The 26,342-nt window shown below is 39.9% G+C and overlaps 1 protein-coding gene across 1 annotated transcript in view; it reads right to left on the bottom strand.

Moving 5' to 3' along the window:
• DNAJC12 (DnaJ heat shock protein family (Hsp40) member C12) overlaps positions 1–26,342 on the bottom strand; it is a 30,325-nt gene that overhangs the window by 768 nt on the left and 3,215 nt on the right. Inside the window, exons 2-4 of the mRNA XM_029200976.1 lie at positions 21,536–21,614; positions 12,166–12,305; positions 4,768–4,972 (exon numbers count right to left, since the gene is read on the bottom strand). Of these exons, the coding sequence (XP_029056809.1) occupies positions 4,768–4,972; positions 12,166–12,305; positions 21,536–21,614 (424 nt within the window). The remainder of the gene's footprint in view (positions 1–4,767; positions 4,973–12,165; positions 12,306–21,535; positions 21,615–26,342) is intronic.

Raw genomic sequence — 26,342 nt, forward strand, 5'->3', positions numbered from 1 at the left:
AAAAGGCTTAGATATAGTCATTAACAATGTTTTAATATTTATCATCATAGAGAAATGTTCGTAACATATTGCTAAGTAACTGGTAGTTACGAAACAGTTTAGACAGCATGATCTCATTCATAAATTCATATTTACATGGGTATTTATATAAATTTTTTTTAAGTCTCTAAGTAATTACCCCTAAATGTTAACAGTAACTATTCCTGAAGAGTTGGAATAGAAACGATTTTCATTTTTTATACTCTTTTTTTGTTTATCTGTATTTTCTTATTTTTCTGCGATGAACAAGTATGCCTTGTATCATTTTTTACTTTTATAATATTGCTAATGAAAAAGCAGGTTACAAAATAATATATTAAATATGCCTCCATCAATATTTGAAATATTATCTAAATATGTAGTAGGAAAAATATACACAGAATAGTTGACAGTGATTATCCCAGGAAAATAGGATCTGCACTTTCTTTAGAACTATCGCAGAAAAAAATCTAAAGAATTGCCATTTGGGGAAAAAGCAAAAAGGAAATTGTTTCTGACAACCTGTAATTGAAACACACACAGAAAATATGTACAGTAATATCCTTTTCATTTTAGGTATACTAACATATCTTAAAATATACCAAAATAACAATAATACATATTTCCCTAAGTGGTAAGACTACAAGTTATTGTATTTTCTTCCTTTTGCTTGACCATATTTTCTCACATTTCTACACTAAATACATGTTATTTCTGTAGTTTGAAAAGATGTTTTCGAGTTTGGGTCCCCCTAGAAGTAGACCCCGGACAAGAACTTGAATTCAAGTGGCTAACTTGGGGAGTTGATCCCAGGAGACCCTGGTAGGGAAAGGAACCAAGTTTGTAAAGACCCCTGAGAGTTATTCCACTTGAGGGGTGAAGGCGCTGGGGAATTTAGCCTCCCACTCCCATTCATTATCATCTGACGGCTACACCCACAGCGTGTTTACTCCCTGGTACTTAACTGCCCGTTCACTGCTGCCAAGCCGGACCCACTGCCAGAGAAAGCACTCTGGTGGGAGCCGTAGGGTTGGCAATGCCCAGAGGATATGTTAGCACATCAACAGCATCTGCTACATTTGTTTTTTTTTTTTTACTCCAGGATGTTTGATTCTAGAATTATATTCATCAGAAGGCACACTTATTGCATATTTAAATGAAAAGAAAGTAAAAGTAAGATTGTCTCGCACATGGGTTTTCAGATGCCGTGCTCCTTATTTTCCTGGTTGCAATGAATCAGAAAATCATGGGGACTATTTAATAGAAGCTCATCACAGAAGAGGCATCAAAAGGCAAACTTCAAAGTAAATATCAAGCACTGCTTGAGGAAATTAACAAAAATGCTGAAAAGTTATGTGGGAAGCCACTCAGGGCTTGGTAAAGCTGACATGAATAATATTTCTTAAATGCTGATGTTATAAAAATTTACACTGCGGTCAAATGAAATTATAATCAGGCAACTGTGCTTTGACATATGAAACCCCAACTTTAAGGCACTACTCAAAACAGCCAATAATCTCTTAGACAACATTAAGAAAATACTGGTAAATGCAGCTTTCAGCAAAATTGCGTAATTCTTATTCTCCAACAACAGCTTTCAAAACAGTGATCCTCCCTCCTCTCACCCCCTCTGCTTCATTCCTCAACCACAGTAAGAGAATACATTTCACAACGTGAGGGTATCAAAACTGGCATCACAATTTGTTCTGAGTAAATTACAATATATCTACACTGTGGAATATTTATCAGCTGTTCATTCTAATGAGTTCATTCTAAATATAAGGGTCTAAGGAGGAGTCCCATAGTAATAAAAGCTAACATTAAAAAAGCAATGGCCTGGCTTCCCTGGTGGTACAGTGGTTGAGAGTCCGCCTGCCGAGGCAGGGGACACGGGTTCGTCCCCCGATCTGGGAAGATCCCACGTGCCACGGAGAGGCTAGGCCCGTGAGCCATGGCCGCTGAGCCTGCGCGTCTGGAGCCTGTGCTCCACAACGGGAGAGGCCACAACAGTGAAAGGCCTGCATACCGCAAAAAAAAAAAAAAAAAAAGCAATGGCCATGTACCAGGTCTAAATATTTTACATATGTTATTTACTTCTCAAAAAGACCTTACAAAAAAAAAAAAAAAAGGCTTCCCTGGTGGCGCAGTGGTTAAGAATCCACCTGCCAATGCAGGGCACACGGGTTCGATCCCTGGTCCAGGAAGACCCCACATGCCGCCAAGCAACTAATCCCATGCGCCACAACTACTGAGCCTGCGCTCTAGAGCCCATGAGCCACAACTACTGAAGCCCGCACACCACAACTACTGAAGCCAGCATGCCTAGAGGCCGTGCTCTGCAACAAGAGAAGCCACCGCAATGAGAAGCCCGCGCACCGCAACCAGAGAAAGCCCACGCACAGCAACAAAGATCCAGCCCAGCCAAAAAAAAAAAAGACTTTACAAGGTAGAGGTAGACACAAACATTTTAACTAATATATAGAGATAAGAAAATGCAAATACAGAGAGGTTATCTCACTTGCCCAAGGTCACACAACTCATCAGTGGGAAAAGCTAGGCTCTGGTTCCAGAGTCTGTGCTCTTAGCTACTGTATAACAGAGAGGAATGTGCACAGTATAACCCCATTCTTTATTTGTAAAGCCCTCACAAACGAACGTATGCTTATACATGCCTTTGTTAGCATAGACAAACAAAGGCTATGGAAGGAGACACACCTGGGCATCTGCATTGGTTACTTCAGGAAGTAGAAGCAGAGAAGGATGAGACTAGGGTAGACACTAAATTGTTGTCTATATGTGATTCTTTGAATTTTTAATGATAAGCTCGTATTACTTTGGGGTTTTTAAATATCTAAATAACTTTTTTTGAAAAGAAAGAGAAAATTTTATAGAATCTTATGAAAGGGATTTAAGTGGGGCCTCAGTGTGAGAATCTGACGTGATCAACCCCCTCAACCCTGGTGAACTCAGAATAGGCCTGAATCTGAAACATATAGTCACATGGAGGCCCCAAGGGTTCCGGAAGCCCAGATCTGAACATTCCAAGGCTAAATGGAGAAACATTCACGTGTTTGCCTGTGAATGCCTGTGGGTGGGTGTTTGTATGTGTATGTTTGCCTAAAACACTGTTTTTGGGACATTCGAGCTTCTGCTTTGATTGGTTTGTTATATTATAACCACTGCCAGTTATACGGCTGATGCAGTCAACTGCAGGCTCTGAAAGGATCTCTTGGGTAACCAGCAGAGGCATCTGAATGAAGCTCTAAGAATCTTTATTCCCAACAAGTAATGAGCATGTAGAAGTTCTCCCCAAAGAGAGTTTTGAAGTGACTGTCTCTAGAAAGACTATAGTTCACCACAAACTATCGAATTATCTTCTTTTTTGTAAGAAGTGTTCGAGAACATTCAGGAACCTTTTACTTAAAGGCTAAATTCTAGTGGGGTGTTGTGTCACAACCATGAGAATCAAGAATTTGGAGGACAGTTAACGTGTGTGTACATAACACACCTGTACAAGATAAATACAGTGGGATGGCCAGATAGACAAAGAAATGATAACAATAGCTAACAATTATCCAGGACCTGCTGTAGGCAAATCACTGTGCTATTTTGCATGGATCGTCTCATTTAATCCTCATGGTAACTTTATGAGAAGGTACCATTCTGATCTCTATTTTGTAGATGAGAAAACTGAAGTGTAGAGAAGTTAAGTAACTTTTACCAGGTAATACAGATAATAAATGGTAGAGCTAGGATATGAACCCAGGTAGTATAGCTGGGGAGCCGAGAGTTTAACCTCTGTAATACCCTGCTTCAATGGATATATACATGGGTCAGATGTCTATAAATCTACTTACAGGTAAGGTATCTTCTCAGGATAGTGCAATGCCTTAGAATGCAGACTCTGCAACCAAACTGCCTCAGTTCAGACCCCTTCCCTGCCACATACAAGCTGGATAACCTTGAGAACATTATTCAACCTCTCTAGGCTTCAGTTTTTTCATCTATACAATGAGAATAATATTGGTACCAACCTGGGCTTCCCTGCTGGTGCAGTGGTTGGGAGTCTGCCTGCCAATGCAGGGGACATGGGTTTGATCCCTGGCCTGGGAAAATCCCACATGCCATGGAGCAACTGGGCCCGTGCGCTATGGCTACTGAGCCTGCGCTCTAGAACCTGCGTGCCACAACTGCTGAGGCCCGCACGCCTGGAGCCCGTGCTCCGCAACAAGAGAGGCCACCACAGTGAGGGGCCCGCTCACCACAACGAAGAGTGGCCACCACTGGCCGCAACTGGAGAGGGCCCGCGCACAACAACGAAGACCCAACACGGCCAAAAATAAAAACAAATAAATAAATTTATAATATTGGTACCAACTTCACAAACTTGTAATGAGGATTAAATAAATTAATATATGTAAAATTAATATTAAACAAGATAATAGATGTAAAGTAATGTATGTAAAGAACAACACATAGTAAATTCCCAACACGTGTTAGCTAGTACTGTTTTAGTAAAGGAGATGACGATCCCAGAAATGTCTCAAGTTTTCCCTTGCAAGGAATGTATTAAGGAATATATCTTCTAGTTTCTGTGTCAATGCTAGGTAAGTATCTTTTAAGGTGCTAAACCAACCCTTATATTTGGCACTACTATGTAGCTGGAAAGGTTGAGAATAAATACAATATAAAACGAGCCTTTTACTTTCACACCTTCTCTGTTCTGCAAAGCTACATGACATGACTTACCTGGAGAATCTGGATTTTGTGAGGAGAATGACTTCTCCATGGATTTGGATTCTTTTTGCTCCATTTTCTCTGTGGTTGGACCGAACTCCTCATTCTTTATCTCTTTTTGCTCATTCCGTTCCTCATTTTCAATTGTATCAGTATGAGTCTGGTCAGATTCTTCCAACATCAGATCTTTCTTACCTCTGGCAGCCCAGTGCATTGACTACATTAATTGAAAGCAGATGTATAATATAAAATCAATATTATATAGTTTCTATATTTGAAGTTCAATATGTGGTAACACCTAACCTACTGTTATAGTGCTGATTAACAAAATGTTAGACTTGACTATTAGCCAGATATTAATCAATTAATTCAGATGTTAATCAATTAATCCTCACTGATTTGGAAAACTAATGATATAAGGAGAAATCCATATCCTGGTAGAAAGCAAAGGGACCAGCATCAGAGAGATTCAAAGAATGAGATGTCTTCTTAGAAAATTAGGCATAAAATTACCATATGACCCAGCAATTCAATTCCTAGACACAAAAGAATTGAAAACAAGTGTTCAAAGAAAAACTTAAACACAAGTGTTCATAGCAGCACTAGTCTCAAGAGCCAAAAGGTGGAAACAATCCAAATGTCCATCAATTTGTGAATGAATAAACAAAAATGTGGCATATTCATACAATGGAATATTATTTGGCCATAAAAAAGGAGGAAAGTACTACAAAGTGGATAAACCTTGAAAACATTATGCTTTAGTAAGAGAAGCCAGAAATAAAATGCACATATTGTATAATTCCAGAATAGACAAATCCATACAGATAGAAAGCAGATTAGTGATTACCAGAAGCTGGAGAGAGGGGAATAGGGAGTGACTGCTAACAGGTACAGGGTTTCCTTTTGGGGTGGTGAAAAAGTTCTGGAACTAGATAGTGATGATGGGTAAACAACATTGGGAAGGTACTTAATGCCACTGAAATGTACACTTTAAAATGGTTAAAATGGTAAGTTTTCTGTGTATTTTACTATCAAAAAACAGACAATTGGGCTGTGTACCTTGAGCCATGCCAGAGATTAAACCTAACTACTGTTGTAACTACTATCCCCACTCTACTATTGTGACCTTCCATCCAGCCATGATCAATGAAGAGTTGGCAAATATTAGAATTCTGGGTTATACATCTTCTCTTTAAGAGAACTCATGGCACAAAGCAGAAAGTCAATCAATATTTACTGTGAAATATTTGTCCTAATTTTAAGTGGATTCACTTAAAGTCCAGTTATCATCAAAATAATGAGAACTTTCTAAATATCTTTCCATTTTTTAATAATAATATGAATGTGTATGTGTATACTGTATGGAAGGTTTCCGGAAGGAAACACAAGAAACTGCAATGGTGGCTTTCTGAGAGAGGGGAGTAGAACTGGAGTCTGGAATAAGGATGGACTCACTTTTTATTACATATCCTATTGTACTATTTTGATTTTTTTTAACAAAAGTGTTGTTTTATTATATTTTTTTAATTTACAATTTTAAAAAATCAGGGACCATAAATCAAGTGTTGGGCATTGCCCACTAACTTCTGGTAAAACTTTTATATTTTTAGACAAACACAAGATCCAAAACACTTGAAAACACCCCCCAGAAACCTGACATCCTAGAAATGCGTCCAATATACTTGGGTGGTGGTCCTTTGCCAAGTAACTTAATGGTGTAATTTTTCCAGCCTAGCTCTGGCTTCTGATGGTAGTGTCAGGAGTGAGGAAAAAATGAAAAATGGATCTTCAAAATGGAACAAAAGCACAAGACAATTACTTTTCCCCGTACATCCTTTTGTACCTTTTTCACGTGTGTCCTGTATATGTATTTCCTTTGTCTTTTTTTTGGCTGCACTGTGCGGCTTGCAGAATCTTAGTTCCCTGACCAGGGATTGAACCTGGGCCACAACAGTGAAAGCACCACTCGTAACCACTGGACCGTCAGGAAACTCCCTGTGTTTCCTATTAAAATGTTTAAAATTGGATGGATGGGTAGATAAATGAAAATACAAACAGATGAATACAGAGTAAGAAAGAGTGAGAGTTTGCTGTGTCAAGAATATTTCAAGTAGAATAATTAGCCCTGACATCAACCAAAATAATAAACATAACTGTTTCTTGAAACCTCATCTGGATATTGTGGGATGCTATTTCTGAAGCACTGCTGAACAGTAACATACTACCTCTGTTGCTCAGAAAACCAAGAAAAATCCATAAGCCACATATTTGGGCAACTTTAAAACCCAGAATATATTATCCTCCTAATATCCAGGATATTCTTTTCCTGTGCTGCAAAAAAAAACAGAATAAAAGCAAAGCAAAGAAACCAAACCAAATAAAACATTGATTTTTCTAAAGTCCAAGGCTTAGCGAATAAGCTCAGAAGTTGTGACATTTAAAAACTGCCACACACACACAAAAAAAAACTGTGCCACAAACCATGGCAGGGGCCACTGCCTCTGCTACACACGTGCCCCATGTTGCAAGGGGCATCGGGCTTTTCATCTTTAGCACACTGAGGTCTGAACTATCTCAAAATACTGTGGTTGCCAGCTTCTCCCCAGAGCACCACTTTATTTGCTAGTTTAAACAAATCAACGTAGGCAGGCGGTGGCCCATTATGTGTGTATTTGGCCAAGTTCACTACGTGGGGTGGAGGGAGGTGGGAAGTGGGGGGTGGCGGGGAAGGGGCAGAGATCACTAGCACCTTAAAGAGCTTAGAGAGATACCACAATTTCTTACCACCTGTCTCAGGAGCATTAACACTGTGCACACAGGCAGGAGCCAGGAGAAGTACCTCACCATGAAGAAAGGGGTACAAAGAAAGTACAAAGGGGTAAAATGCCTTCTTGGACTCTTTTAAATAAATCTGTTCATCATCGTTTTTTAAGAGAATTGGGAAATGTTAATGACGTGTTTATAAATAATAGCCAATATGATCACAAATAGCATGATCTCAACTAAATTAAAAGCTGGAAAGATATATTCAAATATAGATATATAAATATATAGATAGATACATATACATAAAATATACAGACTGGAGGGCAATATAGCCTGTACACAGCCTAAAACCTTAAGTATATTCAAGCCTTCTGCCCTAATCCAACCTGAAAACTCACTTCTTCCCACATTCAACCTATCTCTCACCAACTGCAAAGGAGCGTCATCCTGAATCCTCTTCCCCAAAAAAAGACCCCATAAAGCAGTTACTGCCACCATTCAGTGTAACCGGCTCTCACACTAACAAATGAAGGACAGAAAACACTGGAAGGAAATGCACCAAAATACAAATGGGGTTATCTTTGCATGGCAGCATTGTGAAGTTATTTTTTCTTTTCTTTCTTTTTATTTTTTGGTGTGTTCTAAATTTTCTGTGACAAGATTATACATATGTACAACTAGAGTTTAAAAATTAGATAGAGTTATGGTTGCCAAAATATATCAATATAAGGAGGGACCTTCTCGGTGCCAGTAATATGTGTGTTGGGGTGAGGGGTGGTGTATACAGAGTATACACTTCACAGCCACTTGCTAAACTGTAAATGCAGGTTTTAAGCATTTTTTTCTGTAGGTTTTATATCAAAATAAAAATGTTAATTTTAAAAAGAGGCAATGGCCTCAGCTAGTGTAAAATATAATCTGCTTGGTTTGGTTTGTTGTTTTGTTTGCTTAGTTTCTTGGGTTTTTTGCATGTGAGCGGAATAGAGGAGGCTGGCCAGTGGCTTCGTTTGTGGAGGGGGAAAGATATTGAGAAAGTTAGTGAAAAGAGCTGAAAACGTTAGATGTGTGTATCACAGGTCAGCTAGGTGGCCTGTATACAATGTATCAAGAGCTGAAAACGTTGGATGTATGTATCACAGGTCAGCTAGGTGGCCTGTATACAATGTATCAACTCTTTTTTTTTTTTTTTTTTTTTTTGCGGTACGCGGGCCTCTCACTGTTGTGGCCTCTCCCGCTGCGGAGCACAGGCTCAGCGGCCATGGCTCACGGGCGCAACCGCTTCGCGGCATGTGGGATCTTCCTGGACCGGGGCATGAACCCGTGTCGCCTGCATCGGCAGGCGGACTCTCAACCACCGCACCACCAGGAAAGCCCTCAACTCTTGCCTCAGTACTTTTCTTTTGGAATAAAAATGCCTACAGTCTGCCTTAGATGGGTGGTGAGGGTTAATGACTGACCTATAGTAAACACTTTGAAAACATTTGTAGCAATTGGTACAGCATGGGACATTTTTAACGGCTTATGAGAATTTTTTCTCAGAATTTTATTTTGACTGCAACCATTTTCCCACAACCATCCTAAAGCCATATATTTTGGAGCAAGAGGGAGAGCCATTCATACCCTGGATCCCTTGGGGTAAAACCATTTAGCAAGACAACGATGATTTCGCTAAGATTCTTTGAGCTGGAAAGGCGTCTGTTTTCAAGTTATTCCAAGATCCCAAAGGCCACAGTTACTGAAGTCCTCACTTCATAGTCCCTTTTTTTAAACCAACATCACATATCTAGACTTAAATTTCCAGCATATTCACTGACCTGAATGAATTCTTAAAATATTTTTACAAATTAGACTATCAGGAGGAACTTCTAAAATGGAGAAGAAAACTTAATAGCTATTGAAGTGACAGGGACTTGGTGTGAGGAAAAAAAAATACCAGTTAGAGTTTCATCACTCTTGGATGATAGAAATGTGTCCACCCTGAAGCTATGGTTCATTTGAGGAATTCTCCCAAGGAGATTCCTGTAATATGAACCTGTGTGACGCTGCAGAAGTACATTGTGATTTGTCCTGCACTTTTAGGGCAAGAGAACATGCAGATGTGTTTTAGATAAACGTCACCTAAAATTTCACCTATAATCCTAAATTATAACCATTTTATTGTCAGAATGACCTATGTAATATACCTAATCCAAAGACCCTAATGGTGATGTTTATCTACAAAAAGATGGTGATCTAATAGGTGATGAGCAATACTAGGTATGGCAATTGTTATTAATTTCTCTAGAGTAGTGAGTGTGAAAGGATGGACAAATGAAATGCACACACACAAAAAAAAACAACTAAAATGTTATAGAGAGAGGTGAGGTTTTCACATGCAGAAGTCAATGTGAGGATTAGAACGGAAAGGAATGAAAGGAAGTTTCAGAAAATCTATCGAATGAGGTACAAAACACATGAAATTTGGTATAGGGGTTTCAAAGTTCACTGAGGAATAGAACAAAAGTAAGTCAGAAACGACAAGGTTGAGCCCAAAGAAGACTGCGCAAGGAAAAATATCACTGCTGATTTAAAATAGGATATGCATGTCATCATTTTTGTACCACTAATAAAAATAATCCTGAACCAAGTGCTAGCCCAGCATAATATTTCAAGTTTGCTGACAAGACTAATGATGCAGCCAGTAAGATCTGATACGTAATTATTGTAAGACCTCAAAGAGTTCATAGTTAAGCTAAATTCTAAGCAGAAACGATGTGTTTGGAGACAGGACATTAGTATTTAATGGAAAGACGTCTGCAGTATAAATTAGAGCAGGGGCTTGGAGAAGAGTTTTTGAAAAATCCACAGCTAACTTGATATTAGCAGTTAAAGTTAAGTAATAGAGTTCAGTGGATCATCAAGCAAAATGAACTATAAATCAAAAGGCATTAAAATAACAAGGGTCACTAATTCAGTAGCAGTTACAGTGTGTAGCACTCAAGAGACTAGAAATAGTTATATAGAGGTGGCAGAACAATGTTTATTTAGTCAGTGTTAACAAGGAATTTTGGATATACACAATGTAAAAGAAAAAAATCTTATTTTTGTGTATGTGAAGCTGTCACTATTTTTTTAGAGATTCTCTCTAGTTATTTTGTGTATATATTCAACCATCTTATGGTTAGTCCTTCATAAATACTTAACCCACCTTAAACCATTTGAATATACACTGCATTCCAAAATGAGATTAAGAAAACAGTTTACATGTTATGTAGAGTGGCTTTAACTACATTCTTTGAGAGTTTTTCATTGTTCTTCCCCATTACTTCAAAGACCCTCCCTCATTGTTGCAGGTTTTTTATCAGTGACAAAACAATTTGCTCAAGTCTCCTTAAAATAAAAACTATCCAGAAGGAATCTAAATGTAACCTTGAAGAGCTATAATTCAAGAGATGTGAATCACTTTATACACTAATTCTAATATGTCCCTTAAGACTTCCTTATAAGGTAACTTATGCATTCTATGTCTCATGTTATTGAAAAATGTCCCTGTAAAAAAAAAAAGCCAGAAAATAAATCATGTCTAAGAATGTAAAAACTGGGCTTCCCTGGTGGCACAGAGGTTGAGAGTCCGCCTTCCGATGCAGGGGACGCGGGTTCGTGCCCCAGTCCGGGAAGATCCCACATGCCGCGGAGCAGCTAGGCCCGTGCGCCGTGGCCACTGAGCCTGCGCGTTTGGAGTCTGTGCTCTGCAGTAGGAGAGGCCACGGCAGTGAGAGGCCCGCGTACCACACACACAAAAAAAAAAGAATGTAAAAACCTTTAAAATTATATTTTCTCTACAATCTACAAAGGTCCATGGAAGAACAAAATAAATACATAACACAGTAATTACAGAGATTATTTTGTATTTAGCTTTTCTAATGCCATGAAGGAAAATAACACAATGGTTTAAAAAGTCTCTCTGCATCTATCCAACAATTCTTTCACCAGAATTAATAATGGGAATAATTTACAAATAATTTACAGCTTTCTTTGGTTAATTAGGTCCTTTTTTTTTTTTCGGTACGCGGGCCTCTCACTGTCGTGGCCTCTCCTGTTGCGGAGCGCAGGCTCCGGATGCGCAGGCTCAGCGGCCATGGCTCACAGGCCCAGCCGCTCCACGGCATGTAGGATCTTCCCGGACCGGGGCATGAACCCGTGTCCCCTGCATCGGCAGGCGGACTCCCAACCACTGCACCACCAGGGAAGCCCAGGTCCTATTTTTTATTGAATTTATTAAGCCTTGAGAAGAGAACAGGCTCATATGAACTAAAAAGATGGAGAATATGAATTTGCAATGGTTCAAGGTTCGGCAGTATTATATGAGCAACTTGAGAAGCACAGTTATCAGAATGTATAAAACAGTAAATGATAACGGGGAGCATATACATATACTGAATCAAACAGCCAAAGAGACTGACAAATGTAGTCAGAGGCTCTTCTGGCCCTGATGTACTGACTTTCCCTTCACAGGATTTTGTGGACACTGTGTTATATCTAGATACTACCAGCCTCTTGGTCTTCTCTCTCCTCTTGTCTGCTGACTCTTTAAGCTACTATGTGAGTCTAATTCAGGGGCAGCCTGAGCTTCATAAATTCAGTTAATCCCAGAGAGAAACCTACCGTTTTCACCGAGTCACTCAAAGCTTCCCACTGCTGGAATGGCATCGATATCTGGCTCCTTCGCCAGTGGTCATAGCGGGCTCGACTTGCTCCATTAGTCAAAATCTCCTTTGCCTTCTGCAGTTTCTGAAAAGTCTCCACTAGAAAACAAATTTTAAAATGAGCATTACTTTCCCGGAGGAGTTATTTTTAAACTCCCATACAATCCAACTGATCTCACTGAAATATGTCTCTGTTATTTACCAGCTGTGTAACCTTGGGCCAGTTCACTTCATCAAGCTTTAGTTTCCTCATTTGTAAAGTGCATCATAAGGACAAGTGAGATTTTGTACGTAATGTACCTGGCTCACTGTTTATCCACTCCCTTTACTGAGCTCCAGTGATGTGCCAGGTGCTCTCCCAGGTGCTGATGACACAGATGTGAACAATAGACATAATCTACCTCACGGGATAGACGTTTATAAACATTGGGAAAATTACAATCTTGTCTACTAGGAAGAAAACTACCTTTTCTAGTGGTAGTGTGATAGAGGGTAATGAGCAGGCTAGAGGAACAGTGTAAATGAAGACTCTAAGGCAAAAAAAAAAAAAAAAAAAGCATGTTTATTTAGAGGAAGTAGAGGATGCCAATTTGGCAGGAAGACACGGGTCAGGGGAAGAACAATCAGGGGTGGGCCTGTAGAGTAGACAAGGGCCGGTCACCCAGGACCTTAGAGGTTATGCTAAGGATTCTGGTCTGTTTTTTCTTGTAAGAGCAATGGGAAGCTCCTGGGAGTTTTTAAACACAGGAAATAACATGGTAGGTGGTTGATAAATAGTAGCTTTGTCACTGATCTATTTGACCAGATGGCATATAATAGGAACTTTTCAAGACCTGTTGGAAACACTTCCAATATGTCTTCTGCTCCTCAGTGAAGTTAAAACTTTCTATAGAGCAGGATACAAGACCAATATACAAAACTCAATTGTGTTTCTATACATTAGCAATGAACAATCTGAAAATGAAATTAAGGAAACAATTCCATTTACAATAGCATCAAAAAAATAAAATACGGGCTTCCCTGGTGGCGCAGTGGTTGAGAGTCCGCCTGCCGATGCAGGGGACACGGGTTCGTGCCTCAGTCCAGGAAGATCCCACATGCCACGGAGCGGCTGGGCCCGTGAGCCGTGGCCGCTGAGCCTGCGCGTCCGGAGCCTGTGCTCCGCAATGGGAGAGGCCACAACAGTGAGAGGCCCGCGTACCGAAAAAAAAAAAAAAGATAATAACAAGTGTCGGTGAGAATGTGGAGAAATTGGAAGCCTCATACAGGTGGGATTGTAAAACAATGTTCCTCCTTTGAACTACAGTTTGGTAGTTCCTCAAAATGTTAAACATAGAATTACCATTTGACCCAAGAATTTCAACCCTAAGTATATACTCAAGAGAACTGAAAACATATGTCCACACATATAAAAACTTGTATATGAATGCCCATAGCAGCTTTATTCATACTAGCTAAAAAGTGGAAACAACTCAAATGTCTGTCAGCCAACAGGTGGATAAACAAAATGTGGTATATGCTACAACATGGATGAACCTTGAAAACATTATGCTAAATGAAAGAAGATAGATAGTCACAAAAGGCCACTTACTGTGTGATGCCATTTATATGAAATAGGCAGAATAGACAAATCTATACAGTAATTAGATTTGTGATTGCCAGGGGCTGGGCAGGGGGAAATGGGAAGTGATTGCTAATGAATATAGAGTTTCTTTTGTGTTCACAACAATTTTATGAGGTGGATATTATTAGTATTATTCACATTTTACATAGTCTAAGGCTGAAGGAGGTTCATATAACTTGCCCCAAGTCCCTAAGCTACAAGTGATGGAGCCACAATTCAAACCCAAGCCTGCCAGTCTCCCCAGCTGGGAAGGCTACACTTGACTACCTTCCTGCCCCTTCCATTTTCCTGCAATACATATGGCCCTCTAATCTCCACTTTCTCCTTAATCTCCAGGGATAATAAAAATCTTCCTTGTTAATCACTAAGATCCACGTTGTACCCTTGAGAATCTCAGAGTCTAGTAAGGAAGCAGACATATAAGCAAATCATTTCAATACAGTGTGATAAAGAGAAATATAGAAGCAAGACTGGTTCTGCATGGGGAGTCAGGACATACTGTACTAGTTTTCTAAACACTTGGAGTCATCCTTGACTCTTCTCTTTCTCTTACATTTCATTTCTAATTCATTAGAAAATCCTGTTGGCTCTACTTTCAAATGTATCCGAGACCTGACCTCTTGTCCCCGCCTCCACTGCCATCACTCTGGTCCAAGCCACCATCCTCTCTTGGCTGGATTATTATACTAGCTTCTCAACTGATCTCCCTGCCTTTGCCTCAGTCTGTGTTCTACACAGCAGTCAGAGTGATCTTTTTAAAAATAAGTCACATAGGGAATTCCCTGGCGGTCCAGTGGTTAGGACTCTACTTTCACTGCAGGGGGTGCAGATTCAATCCCTGGTCGGGGAACTAAGATCCCAGAAGCTGATTCCACAAGCCACATGGCCCAAAAAAAAAGTCACATAATGTCACTCTTCTGCTCAAAATTACTTCCATTTTGACTTTTAATTTCTCTTAGAATTAAATTGAAAATTCTTACCGTGGCTACTAGGTCTGACATGCTCTGCCTGCCCTCTGCCCCTCTCTTCCTTCTCTGACCTCAGTTTTTTTTATATTTATTTATTTATTTATTTTCGGCTGTGTCGGGTCTTAGTTGCGGCATGCGGGATCTTTCATTGCAGCACACGGGCTCTTCATTGCAGTGCTCAGGCTTCTCTCTAGTTGTGGGACATGGGCTCAGTAGTTGTGGCACTCAGGCTCTCTAGTTGTGGTGCACAGGCTCAGTGGTTGTGGCACGTGGGCTTAGTTGCCCCACAGCATGTGGGATCTTAGTTCCCCAACCAGGGATCTAACCTGCATGCCCTGCATTGGAAGGCAGATTCTTAACCACTGGACCACCAGGAAAGTCCCCTCCTATTTCTCCTATTTTTCCCATCTCCCTTGCTACAGCCATAGTAGGTTCCCTGATGTTCCTTGAGTACACCAGACACACTCCAGCCCCAGGACTTGGCACTTGCTGTCCTTTCTACCGAGAAGACTTTAACCCCAAGCACTCACATGACTTACTTCCTCCAGATGTCAGGTCAGATGTTGTCTTGTCGATGGAGTTTTCTCTGACCACGCTACATAAAATAACTGCCCACTCCATCAGCCCCATTCCTTTATCTCCGTTGCCCTGCTTTACTTTTCTTCATAGTACCCCCTGACATTATATATAGTTATTTGTTTATGATCTATCTCCTCCATGAGAATACAAACCCCATGAAGGCAGAGACTTTGTTTTGTTTCTGCTGCATCCCTTGTACTAGAGCAGTGTCGTAGGTGCTCAAAAAGTATTTGTTCAATGAATGAATGAGTGAATGCTTCCAATTTGGATGTGAATATAAAGATATTCATATAATGCTATTCCCTGAGCTCTAAGCACCAAAGAAATGACACATGCCCTTAAAACATTTTGTGAATTAGGCACGTTTAATAGTATAACTGGGAAAAATAATTAAAATTATCCTGATGGTGCTTAAAAATACCTCACGGGAAGTAGTCAATATCCTCTGGTACAGAAGATGTTAGGGCAAATGTACAGTCAATACTGATGGTACCACCATACCAATTGTGAAACTACTGAAATACTTCTGTACCTCACTTGGTACAGAGCTGCTGTTCCTGAGCTTTAATCCCCCAAACACCACCACTTCAAGTGTTCCTCCAGCAGCCAGAGATACTGCCAACCATGGCAGGGCACCTCCAGGACCCTGTCCAAAGCTGGGCAGCACAGGTACGTAATAGGTCATTGAATATTTAATATCACTGCTGGAGGTAGTAGCAATTAATAGATTAAAGGGAAGACCCTAAAGATGGGGTTATTAAAAGCTAAGGAAGGGGCTTCCCTGGTGGCGCAGTGGTTGAGAGTCCACCTGCCGATTCAGGGGTCACGGGTTCGTGCCCCGGTCCGGGAAGATCCCACATGCCGCGGAGCGGCTGGGCCTGTGAGCCATGGCCACTGAGCCTGCGCGGCCGGAGCCTGTGCTCCGCAACGGGAGAGGCCACAGCAGTGAGAGGCCTGCGTACCGCAAAAAAAAAAAAAAAAAAAGCTGAGGAAAACAAACACATAAAAAACATCTTGCAATAGCTGCTAGCTCCAGTGAGTAAAATCCTTCCTGTTGCTGACGACAGTGTAAATGTCCCGATGTATAAATGACGTGTCACTTTTTCCAACAGGATAAAAAGCTCATTAAATTATCACCATGGATGCACATGCCAGTTACTACTAGAGCAGAGGCTTTAAAGGTTTACATTTTTATCTATGATTTACCTTCTGTTTGCACATTATTCTTGGCCTCATTTTCCAGAGTTTCCGGAATGAAAGAATTATTCTAATATCAATCCCTCAACAGCAGTTGATAAGCAGAAAGCAAAGGAGACCTTACCTTTCCTGTTAGGTGGCCTTTTCCTTGTTCCATACCCTTCACCACATTTAATAAAAGTGAGTTTGGATTTATATTTGTCCTTTAATATATTCACTAATCAAATGAATCATACAAGATAAACATATACCAGTTCTGGGAAGAGAGATCTCATTTTATAAGCTTATACAAGCAAACGATGATGGAACCTTTAAGAGACATTCTGATTTAACTCCTAGGTCTACTTTGAAAATACGAGGTTCTTTTAATTCATATTTCATAGTATAATTTGTATTATTATTATTATAGCCACAATTTAAATGTAGGCCACTTACAATTACTTGAGAAATAATAATAATAATATGATATCAGGACATGCTTTGAAAACAATCTGGAGGAAAATACAGCAACTGTTAATAGTGGTTCTCTAGCAAAAAGAGATAAGAGCAGACTTTCACTTTCAAAATTATTTAACACTGTATGTTATTTTTATTCCAAGGGGGGAAAAGCAATAAAGAGATTTTAAAGTACGAAAACATTGAAACATTGAAATATTTCAGTCAGTAAGAGACAAAGAGTTCCCCTTCTTCAAATATTCAAATGTCTTTGAAGCCTGCAAATCAATAACAAAAATACCATTTCACGGGTCCTTAATTTAGTTTGAAATCCCTTTCTTCAGGCTCAAAGAGAAGTTAATAAAGCATTGGCCTGAAACCATTACTGTTATGTGCACATAGGACTGGCATGAGTACCAGCCAGAGGCTTTTGATCTCAGTGACACAATTTCTATAGCACAACCAGTCCTGCCTACATCACCCACAACTGCAGAGCAAAGATCTCTAAAAGCCTTAGATTTAGAATTTTTTTTAATGAGAGTGAGAACAACCTAATGTTTACTTACAAAGAGAAAACTATCCCATTTTGTTAAATTTTTATCTTGGAATGCTGCATAAAAACAAGAAAAGAAAGTCCACTGACTCGTAATTGCCAACATTCATTGAGTTCTTCCTACATGAAAGATACATCATTTAATCCTCACAGCAGACACATGAAGTAATAATATGCTATTAGTCTACCCATTCTACCTAGGAGTATGTTGAGGCTCAAAGAGGTTGACCAAAATCAACTAGCTCATAAGTGGGAGCTAGGAGCAATCCAGACAGACAAACCTGTGTTCATATCTACTACTCCGTCATGCTACCAAATCAGTCATTTCAGTGGCAGCGGTTGAGACTACATTTAGCAAACCAAAAAAGTGTATATACAAGTTTAATTTCTTCTACCTGCAGTTGTTCTAAAGGCTTAGCCTTTCACCTTAAGGAAATATGTTTCAAAATCTGTCCAATATATTCTGGATTTCAGTCAAGCAAAAATCAGCATCAGGGTGAATTTTTGTTTCACATTTTAAAATATCTTTATCAGTAACCTTAACCCTTCTCCAAGTGTGTAAAGAACCACTTAAATTTTCAGAAAACCATATTAATCCAAATTAAGTAAATGGATGCTTAAACAGATTTCAAAGCAATTTCTACCCAAAGGTTGAATCATCTATCTACTGCAAGCCTTACAAGGGAAGATATTGATGTCTGTGTACCTTTTCATTTTAAACAATATTTACACAGTCCAGTGTTTCTCTAAACAAGAAGTCTTGCGGTAGCACATACATGAAAACTCCCAACACTATGGCAACTAGAATGGCAATGATTGCACAATGATTCATCATGCATCCTGAATAGAAATTGTTTGCTGGGGACAGAAAAACAACTCAAAGCCATGCTTCACTGGAGAGGAGCCCAGTTAAAGAATAATCTGTGGTGGTGGGTTTTTTAAGTGTTTATCAAATTTTTATACTTTTATGCTAGGACATCTATCTTAATATTAACTCTAGTTTAGAGAGGTAATTCATATGTCTCCTACAGAAATGTTCACGAATTCGTTCTTTCACTCATTCAAGAAATTATGTGCACAAAGTAGCTGTCCTCCACTGCAGGTGCTGTGCTAGGTGCAAGGCATACCACTTTGAATGAGATAAGCAGGAAGCCAGGCTCACTGAGCTTCCAGTACGACTAATAAGCGAATTGTCAACAAGAGGACAATATGATACACAGTTGGCCACCTGACGTATACGTAGGGTGCTCTGGGTAGCTGGGGCACACATAAATCCCAGAGGAAGTGATGGCTAGGCTGAGACCTGACTCAGGAGTAAGACGCAACCAATCAAAAGCAGGGCAGGGAGGTGGGCAGGCCTTGGGGATGTTCCAGGCAGAGAAAGCAATAGGTATAAAGGTCTAAAGAGTGGAGAGCAGGGCACATCAAGGAACCAAGGTAGTTTTGAGTGGCTGAAACATGGGGTTGTAAGCATGGTGGTGGAGAGAAAATGAGGATAGAGAGATAGGTGGGGGGAACACAGCATGAAGGGGCTTGTACCTAAAGGCCCAGCAATGGCAAAGAATGAGCTATCGCTACATGTACAATACGGGTAAATATCACAGACATAAGGTAAAGCGAAAGAAGCTGCACGCAAAAGAATACATACTGTATGATTCCATTTACATGAAATTCAAAACTAGGCAAAACTAATCAATGATGATAAGATCCAAAAATGGGAGAGGGTGCTGACATTGAACAGGACATGAAAAGGGACTTTCCCTGGGGTGGTGGAAATGTTCTACATCTTCATCTGGGCAGTGGTTAAACTGGTTATATGTGGACAAAAATTTATCAGGTTTACACTTATGATTTGTTCATACTGCCTTAATGAAAAAGGGGAGGGACTTCCCTGGTGGCCCAGTGATTAGGAGTCCATGCTTCCACTGCAGGGGGCCTGGCTTCAATCCCTGGTCAGGGAACTAAGATCCTGAAAGCCATGTGTCGTGGCCAAGAAAAAGGAGGAGGGTCAAATGAGCAGAAATAATAGTTAAGTATCTAACAAAAGATGAGTTCATACATTGGAAAATGACTTGTTTATACAAATCAAAGGGATCAGTGATTTCTATAGAAAATTAATTAAGAGATATACGATAAGGTAAAAAATTTTTTTAATGAAGAGGGGTTGGGTCTTACCATTTGTGAAATATGGAGTTATAGACAGGTCTTAATCATAATATTTTCCTTATAGAAAAATCATATGTATACACATACTATACACATACCTATAGTATACACATATAGTAAACACAGTCATCAAATTTAAGATAGTATTACCTACCCTGAGGGTAAAATCAGGGTAGGAATACACAAGAGATTTCAACTGCACTGGTAAAGTTTTAAGCTGTGTGATACATACATGGGCATTTGTTATAGTATTCTTTGTACTGTTTTGTACATATTAAATCTTTTATTTCTTTCCATAACTGGAAAGAAAGACCACTATTTGCAGTGTGAAGCAATTAAAGGAGTCCTGTAAGGATTCAGGCATGAAATGATAGTGGCTTACCTACTGCAGCCTGACCAACTGAATGAATGGTGGTGCCGTTTATTGAGATGGGGAAACATAGAAAAATGGGCATGATTTTAAGAGGTGAGAGGAGGATGAATAACGAGTCCAGTTTTTGACAGAGTGACTCTGAATTGTCTCCAAAAGGAGATTTCCAAGAAGCAGTTGAAGCTACAGTCTGAAACTGAGGAATGAGAACTGAGTTAAGGATAGATTGGAGAGCCATCAACAAATAGCTGATGATTGAAACCACAGACTTGGACAAAACTCCAGAGAAAAAATGGGGAGTAAACCCAGAAGAGAGTTTAGAAGGGAACCTCAGGACAGAAGGGAAGGAAGTCACAAAGGAGACAGAAAGAGCAGCCCAAGAAGTAGGAGGAAAAGCATAAGGGCGTACGTATGCTGGTAGCTAAGAAAAAGGAGTGTCAAGAAGGTGAACATGGGGCTTTCCTAGTGGCGCAGTGGCTGAGAGTCTGCCTGCCGATGCAGGGGACACAGGTTCGTGCCCCGGTCCAGGAAGATCCCACATGCCGCGGAGTGGCTGGGCCCGTGAGCCATGGGCGCTGGGCCTGCACGCCCGGAGCCTGTGCTCCGCAACGGGAGAGGCCACAATAGTGAGAGGCCCGCGTACTGCAAAAAAAAAAAGAAGGTGAGCATGGCCAATAGTGCCAAATTCTGATGCAAGCTCAGGGAAGGTAAGGACTACAATGTGGACCATTGAATTTGGCAGCCAGGAAGTCCTTGGTGACTATTACAAGAACTGTTTCCTAAAAAGGTGAGGAGGAAGTCAGACTGGGATAAATTGAAAATGGCAAAAGGGAAGTAGAGATACCAACTGTGGACTTCTCTTTCAGGAAGTTTGGCTCTAAAGGGAAGGCAAGAGATAGGGAAGGAGCAGGAGGGCGACAGGTTAAGGAAGGATTATTGGTTTGCTTGTATTTTTTCAAGCTGAGATACACAAAAGCATTTATGCATAAATTTATGATCATGAAATGTAAATTATGATAAAGAAAAAACAAATGTACGAATATATTATTATATAATATATATGGACCTATTCAGGTCTTCAAAATGAAGAAAACACAGCAAGGTTCTCATCAAGACAGCCACCTGGTTACAAACATATTTAAGTCATGTCAACATTTGAGAAATGGTGAAATAAAGCATAAACTGGACAGATTTGAAACCATGAAGCAGAACATTATAGCAGAAAGATAAATGAATATCAAATGACTACTGTTAGAAAAAAACCCTACCCAATTCCCTCCTCACCTTCCATCTGATAGTGCAAAAACATTCTTTGGCATTGAATGAAAGAATAATTTTGAGTGTAAATAGATAAAAGAAAATGAAGTTACTATTAAAGCCTTTTTAGATCTCTATGCTCTACATTTTCATGAGAAACAGCCATTATTAAATACTTACCAGCTTTGGAGTTTTCAGGATGCTTGTCAGGGTGACATTCCAGGGCCCTGACCTTAAATTCTGCCAGGATTTGTTCAGCCTAAAACAAAAATCAGTGTTTAAAATAAGGAATCCAGGGCTCCCCTGGTGGCGCAGTGGTTGAGAGTCCGCCTGCCAATGCAGGGGACACGGGTTCGTGCCCCGGTCCGGGAGGATCCCACATGCCGCGGAGCAGCTGGGCCCGTGAGCCATGGCCGCTGAGCCTGCATGTCCGGAGCCTGTGCTCCGCAACGGGAGAGGCCACAACAGTGAGAGGCCTGGATACCACAAAAATAAATAAATAAATAAATAAATTTTAAAAAGGTACAAACTTCCAGTTATAAAATAAATAAGTACTAGAGATACAATGTACAACATGATAAATATAATTAACACTACTGTATGTTAAGTAGTGTTAAGAAAGTAAATCCTAAGAGTTCTCATCAGAAGGAAAAAAATTTCTATTTCTTTATTTCATATTTATGTAGATGATGGATGTTCAATAAACTTACTGTGGTAATCATTTCATGATGTGTGTAAGTCAAATGATTATGCTGTACACTTCAAGCTCATACAGTGCTATATGTCAATTATATCTCAATAAAATTGGAAGGAAAAAATTTTCACAATTCAAAAAAAAAGGATAAACCTGATAATTTTGTTACCAATAAACAGTTTGGTTAGAGATTTTGATTGGGAAAACAGAAACTTCAACCCAAACTAAAATGAGGTTTGAGGGCCATTTATGATTTTATTTGATTTCACTCACCCATCTAATCCTTATTATCATGAATTATCAAGACTTGGCTTCATTAATTATAATTGCAATGTCAACAGCAGGATACAACAGTGGTTATGTGGCTCTTGGATTCTGATTACTTTGTTTTAAATCCCAGTTCTGCCCTGAGACTTTAGGCAAGTTGTGTAATTTCTATGTGCCTAGGTTCTCTCATCTTTACGTTTCATGAATAAGTCGAGCACTTAACACAAAGCCCAATCACAGTAAGAACTCAATAATAGTAGCTATTATTAAATGTCAGTGGTTAAGTAACTTGAACTCATTTAGCTTATTACTATAAAAGCTGAGTTTTTTGTTAACTAAGCAGATGGAATTCAAATCCAATAATCGTAACCACTGTTTTATGTGGCCAAATTCTTCAGACTTAGGGACCTATTATCAAGTACTATATTTACTATACATGAATTAATGAAAGCAAATTGCCTCTTGTTTGAGAAATGAATTCTCAAGCAGTTCAGCTCAGTATTGTCAGAAGATTCATGGGAGAAACATTTTTATCAGCTCCACGTCATCCTTAATCAATTCTCATTAAAAAATCTTCACTTTTACAATCAAAGACAGGCTAGGCTGTATTAGATATGAGTATGTTTAAAGCCCAGACTGATATCTCTACTCTTTTCCATGTTAAGCATGTACTGGGAAACACTTGGAATAACAGGAAGAGATAGATTTCCTAGTAAGAACTGTAATTAATTATGTTTCCTCTTCCTGGGTGCTCCCTTTACCCCTTAGTCACCATAACCTGCTAATAGAATGAAGAAAATTGAGATTGGTACTTGTTTTTAAATTTTAAATATTTTAAAGAATCTAGTAGTAAGCATTTTTTTTTTTTTTTTTTTTTTTTTTTGCGGTACACGGGTCTCTCACTGTCGTGGCCTCTCCCGTTCCGGAGCACAGGCTCCGGACGCACAAGCTCAGCAGCCATGGCTCACGGGCTCAGCCGCTCCGCGGCATGTGGGATCTTCCCGGACCAGGGCACGAACCCGTGTCCCCTGCATCGGCAGGCGGACTCTCAACCACTGCGCCACCAGGGGAGCCCTACTAGTAAGCATTTTTAATTAACAAGTAATTTGTGAATACTCACGAACTCTCTTTGAAAAAGTTTCTATCAATACAGATTTTTTTTAAAAAACCTTTACTCCTTTTCCCCTAAGATAACAGAATCCCTCAAGACACATTTTTACACACTTATATACATATTTATGTATATATTTTGGGGGGATTTAACAACACAAATGGATAAAATTATACCTATCTATCAAAGGTAGAAAGTTTGGAGTTTTTGTTGTTGTTTTATTTTTTAATTCCTATCCCATCTTTAAAAATTAAGAATAATCCATATCTGTATTTCATTACTTTTCATAGTTTTACTGTCACAAAGTTTATCACAAATCTCCTATGTACGGCTGGTTCTGGGTAAACTAACCAGTAAAGAGGCTTAGTTTGTCTTGGGCATGTTCTATTTATCTCCTGGCATCACCACCCCACGTGCCTGGTGCCAAGTGTGGCCCATGGACAAGTGAGGCCCTCCATGTCAAGGTCCACTGAATCTTGCCTTCCAGACCCAATATCCAATGGTCTGGAAAGCTGTCTACCCTATTGGCCAATAAACATAAAAAAAGGTTCAACTTTACTCATAATTAAATAAATCAAAACATCCACGGGATGATCATGACCAGTGTCACTGAGGGTGCAAAGAAATGAACTCTCTCATGCTTTCCTGGTGAGGACGTAAATGGTGCAGATTTTCTGGAAATCAACTGGGATATACACATATATAAAAATCCTTGGGAATTCCCTGGCGGTCCAGTGGTTAGGACTCCACGCTTTCACTGCCGAGGGCCCAGGTTCGATCCCTGGTCAGGGAACTAAGATCCCACAAGACAGGTAGCGCGGCCAACAAAATAAATTTAAAAAAAATTTTTAATCCTGTAATTTTTTTCATACTCTTTGATTCAACAATTTCAATTCTAGGAATTTGGCTAAGAGGATAATCAGAGGTAGGAAATGGATTTAGTTATAAGAAAGTTCAATGAATTAAAAGTTATACACTTTAGGGCTTCCCTGGTGACGCAGTGGTTAAGAATACACCTGTCAGGGCTTCCCTGGTGGCTCAGTGGTTGAGAGTCCGCCTGCCGATGCAGGGGACATGGGTTCGTGCCCCGGTCTGGGAAGATCCCACATGCTGCGGAGCGGCTAGGCCCGTGAGCCATGGCCGCTGAGCCCGCGCGTCCAGAGCCTGTGCTCTGCAACAGGAGAGGCCACAACAGTGAAAGGCCCGCGTACCGCAAAAAAAAAAAAAAAAAAAAGAATCCACCTGCCAATGCAGGGGACACAGGTTCGTGCCCTGGTCCGGGAAGATCCCACATGCCGCGGAGCAACTAAGCGCATGCGCCACAACTACTGAGCCTGCACTCTAGAGCCGGCGAGCCACAACCACTGAGCCCACGTGCCACAAATACGGAGACCTGTGCACCTAGAGCCCATGCTCTGCAACAAGAGAAGCCACCGCAATGAGAAACCTGTGCACCGCAACGAAGAGTAGCCCACGTTTGCCGCAACTAGAGAAAGCCCGCACGCAGCAACAAAGACCCAGTGCAGCCAAAAATAAATTCATTAAGTAATTAATTAAATTAAAAAGTTATACATTTTAAGCAAAAACCTACGTGCCTAGTAATAGGATATTTGTTACAGTTAATTGTAATATAGCTTTAAGATGGGATACTTTGCAGTCATTAAAAAAATAATCTTTTAGTAGAAGACAATAATCTGAGAAATTTTATATAATGCATTCTATGAGAAAAGATAAGCTACAAAGTATTATGTACGATATAAAACCTTAATGTTTTCTCAAAAGGAATTATGTAACATGTGAATATGTAAAATAAAGATAATGATAATAATTGCTAAGATTTATTGAGATCTTCCCAGATTGGGGCATGAACCCACGTCATCGGCAGGCGGACTCTCAACCACTGCACCACCAGGGAAGCCCCCACCTGTTTTTAAAATAAAGTTTTATTGGAAGACAGCAATGGTCATTCATTTACATGTTATCTTTAGCTACTTTCTCACAATGGCCGAATTGAGTGGTTGTGTCAGAGACCATAAATCCTGCAAAATCTAAAATCAGGGTCAGCACCAAGATGACACACGCAGGGACTTCCGTGGCGGTCCAGCAGTTAAGACTCTGCGTTCCCAATGCAGAGGACACGGGTTCGATCCCTGGTCAGGGAACTAAGATCCCGCTTGCCGCACACGCCAAAAAAAAAAGAGAGAGACAAGCAGGACACCTGGGTTTAAGGAAGTACTCACTCTCTCTCAGGTCTCTGCACTTGCAGAAACCCTGAGAGTTAGTGCCTCCTTAAATTTTTGTATCATAAGCACTCTGCTTGCCTCACCCTAGTGCTGACCCTGTCTATCTGGTCCTTTACAAAAAATGCTTGATGACCACTGGTTGAGTTAATACTATTGTACCAATGTTAATTTTCTGATTTTGATAATGGTACTACCATTAAATATGATGTTAACATTAAGGAGGCTGGGTGAAGTGTATACAAGAACTCTATTATGTTTGCAACTTTTCTGTAAGCCAAAAATTATTCCAACATAGATGGAGCACAGAAGATTTTTAGAGCAGAGAAACCACTCTCTATGATACACTATGATAAGGTGGATAAATGTCATTGTACACTTGTCCAAACCCACAGAAAGTACAAACCCAAGAGTGAACCATAATGTAAACTATAGACTTTGGGTGATGATGATGTGTCAATGTAGGTTCATCAGTTGTAACTCTGGTGGGAATGTGGATAATGGGAGAAGCTATGCATCAGTGGAGGAGGCAGGTATATGGGAAACCTCTGTATCTTGCCTTCCATTTTGCTATGAACCTAAAATTGCTCTTCAAAAACTTCTATTAAAAATCATTTCAAAATAAAATATTTTTAAAATAATGTGAATTATAGAATAGAATGGGGACTTCCCTGG

This window comes from Monodon monoceros, unplaced genomic scaffold, assembly GCF_005190385.1.
Source record: "Monodon monoceros isolate NGI ecotype Baffin Bay Population unplaced genomic scaffold, NGI_Narwhal_1 Super_Scaffold_4, whole genome shotgun sequence".
NCBI classification, from domain to species: domain Eukaryota; kingdom Metazoa; phylum Chordata; class Mammalia; order Artiodactyla; family Monodontidae; genus Monodon; species Monodon monoceros.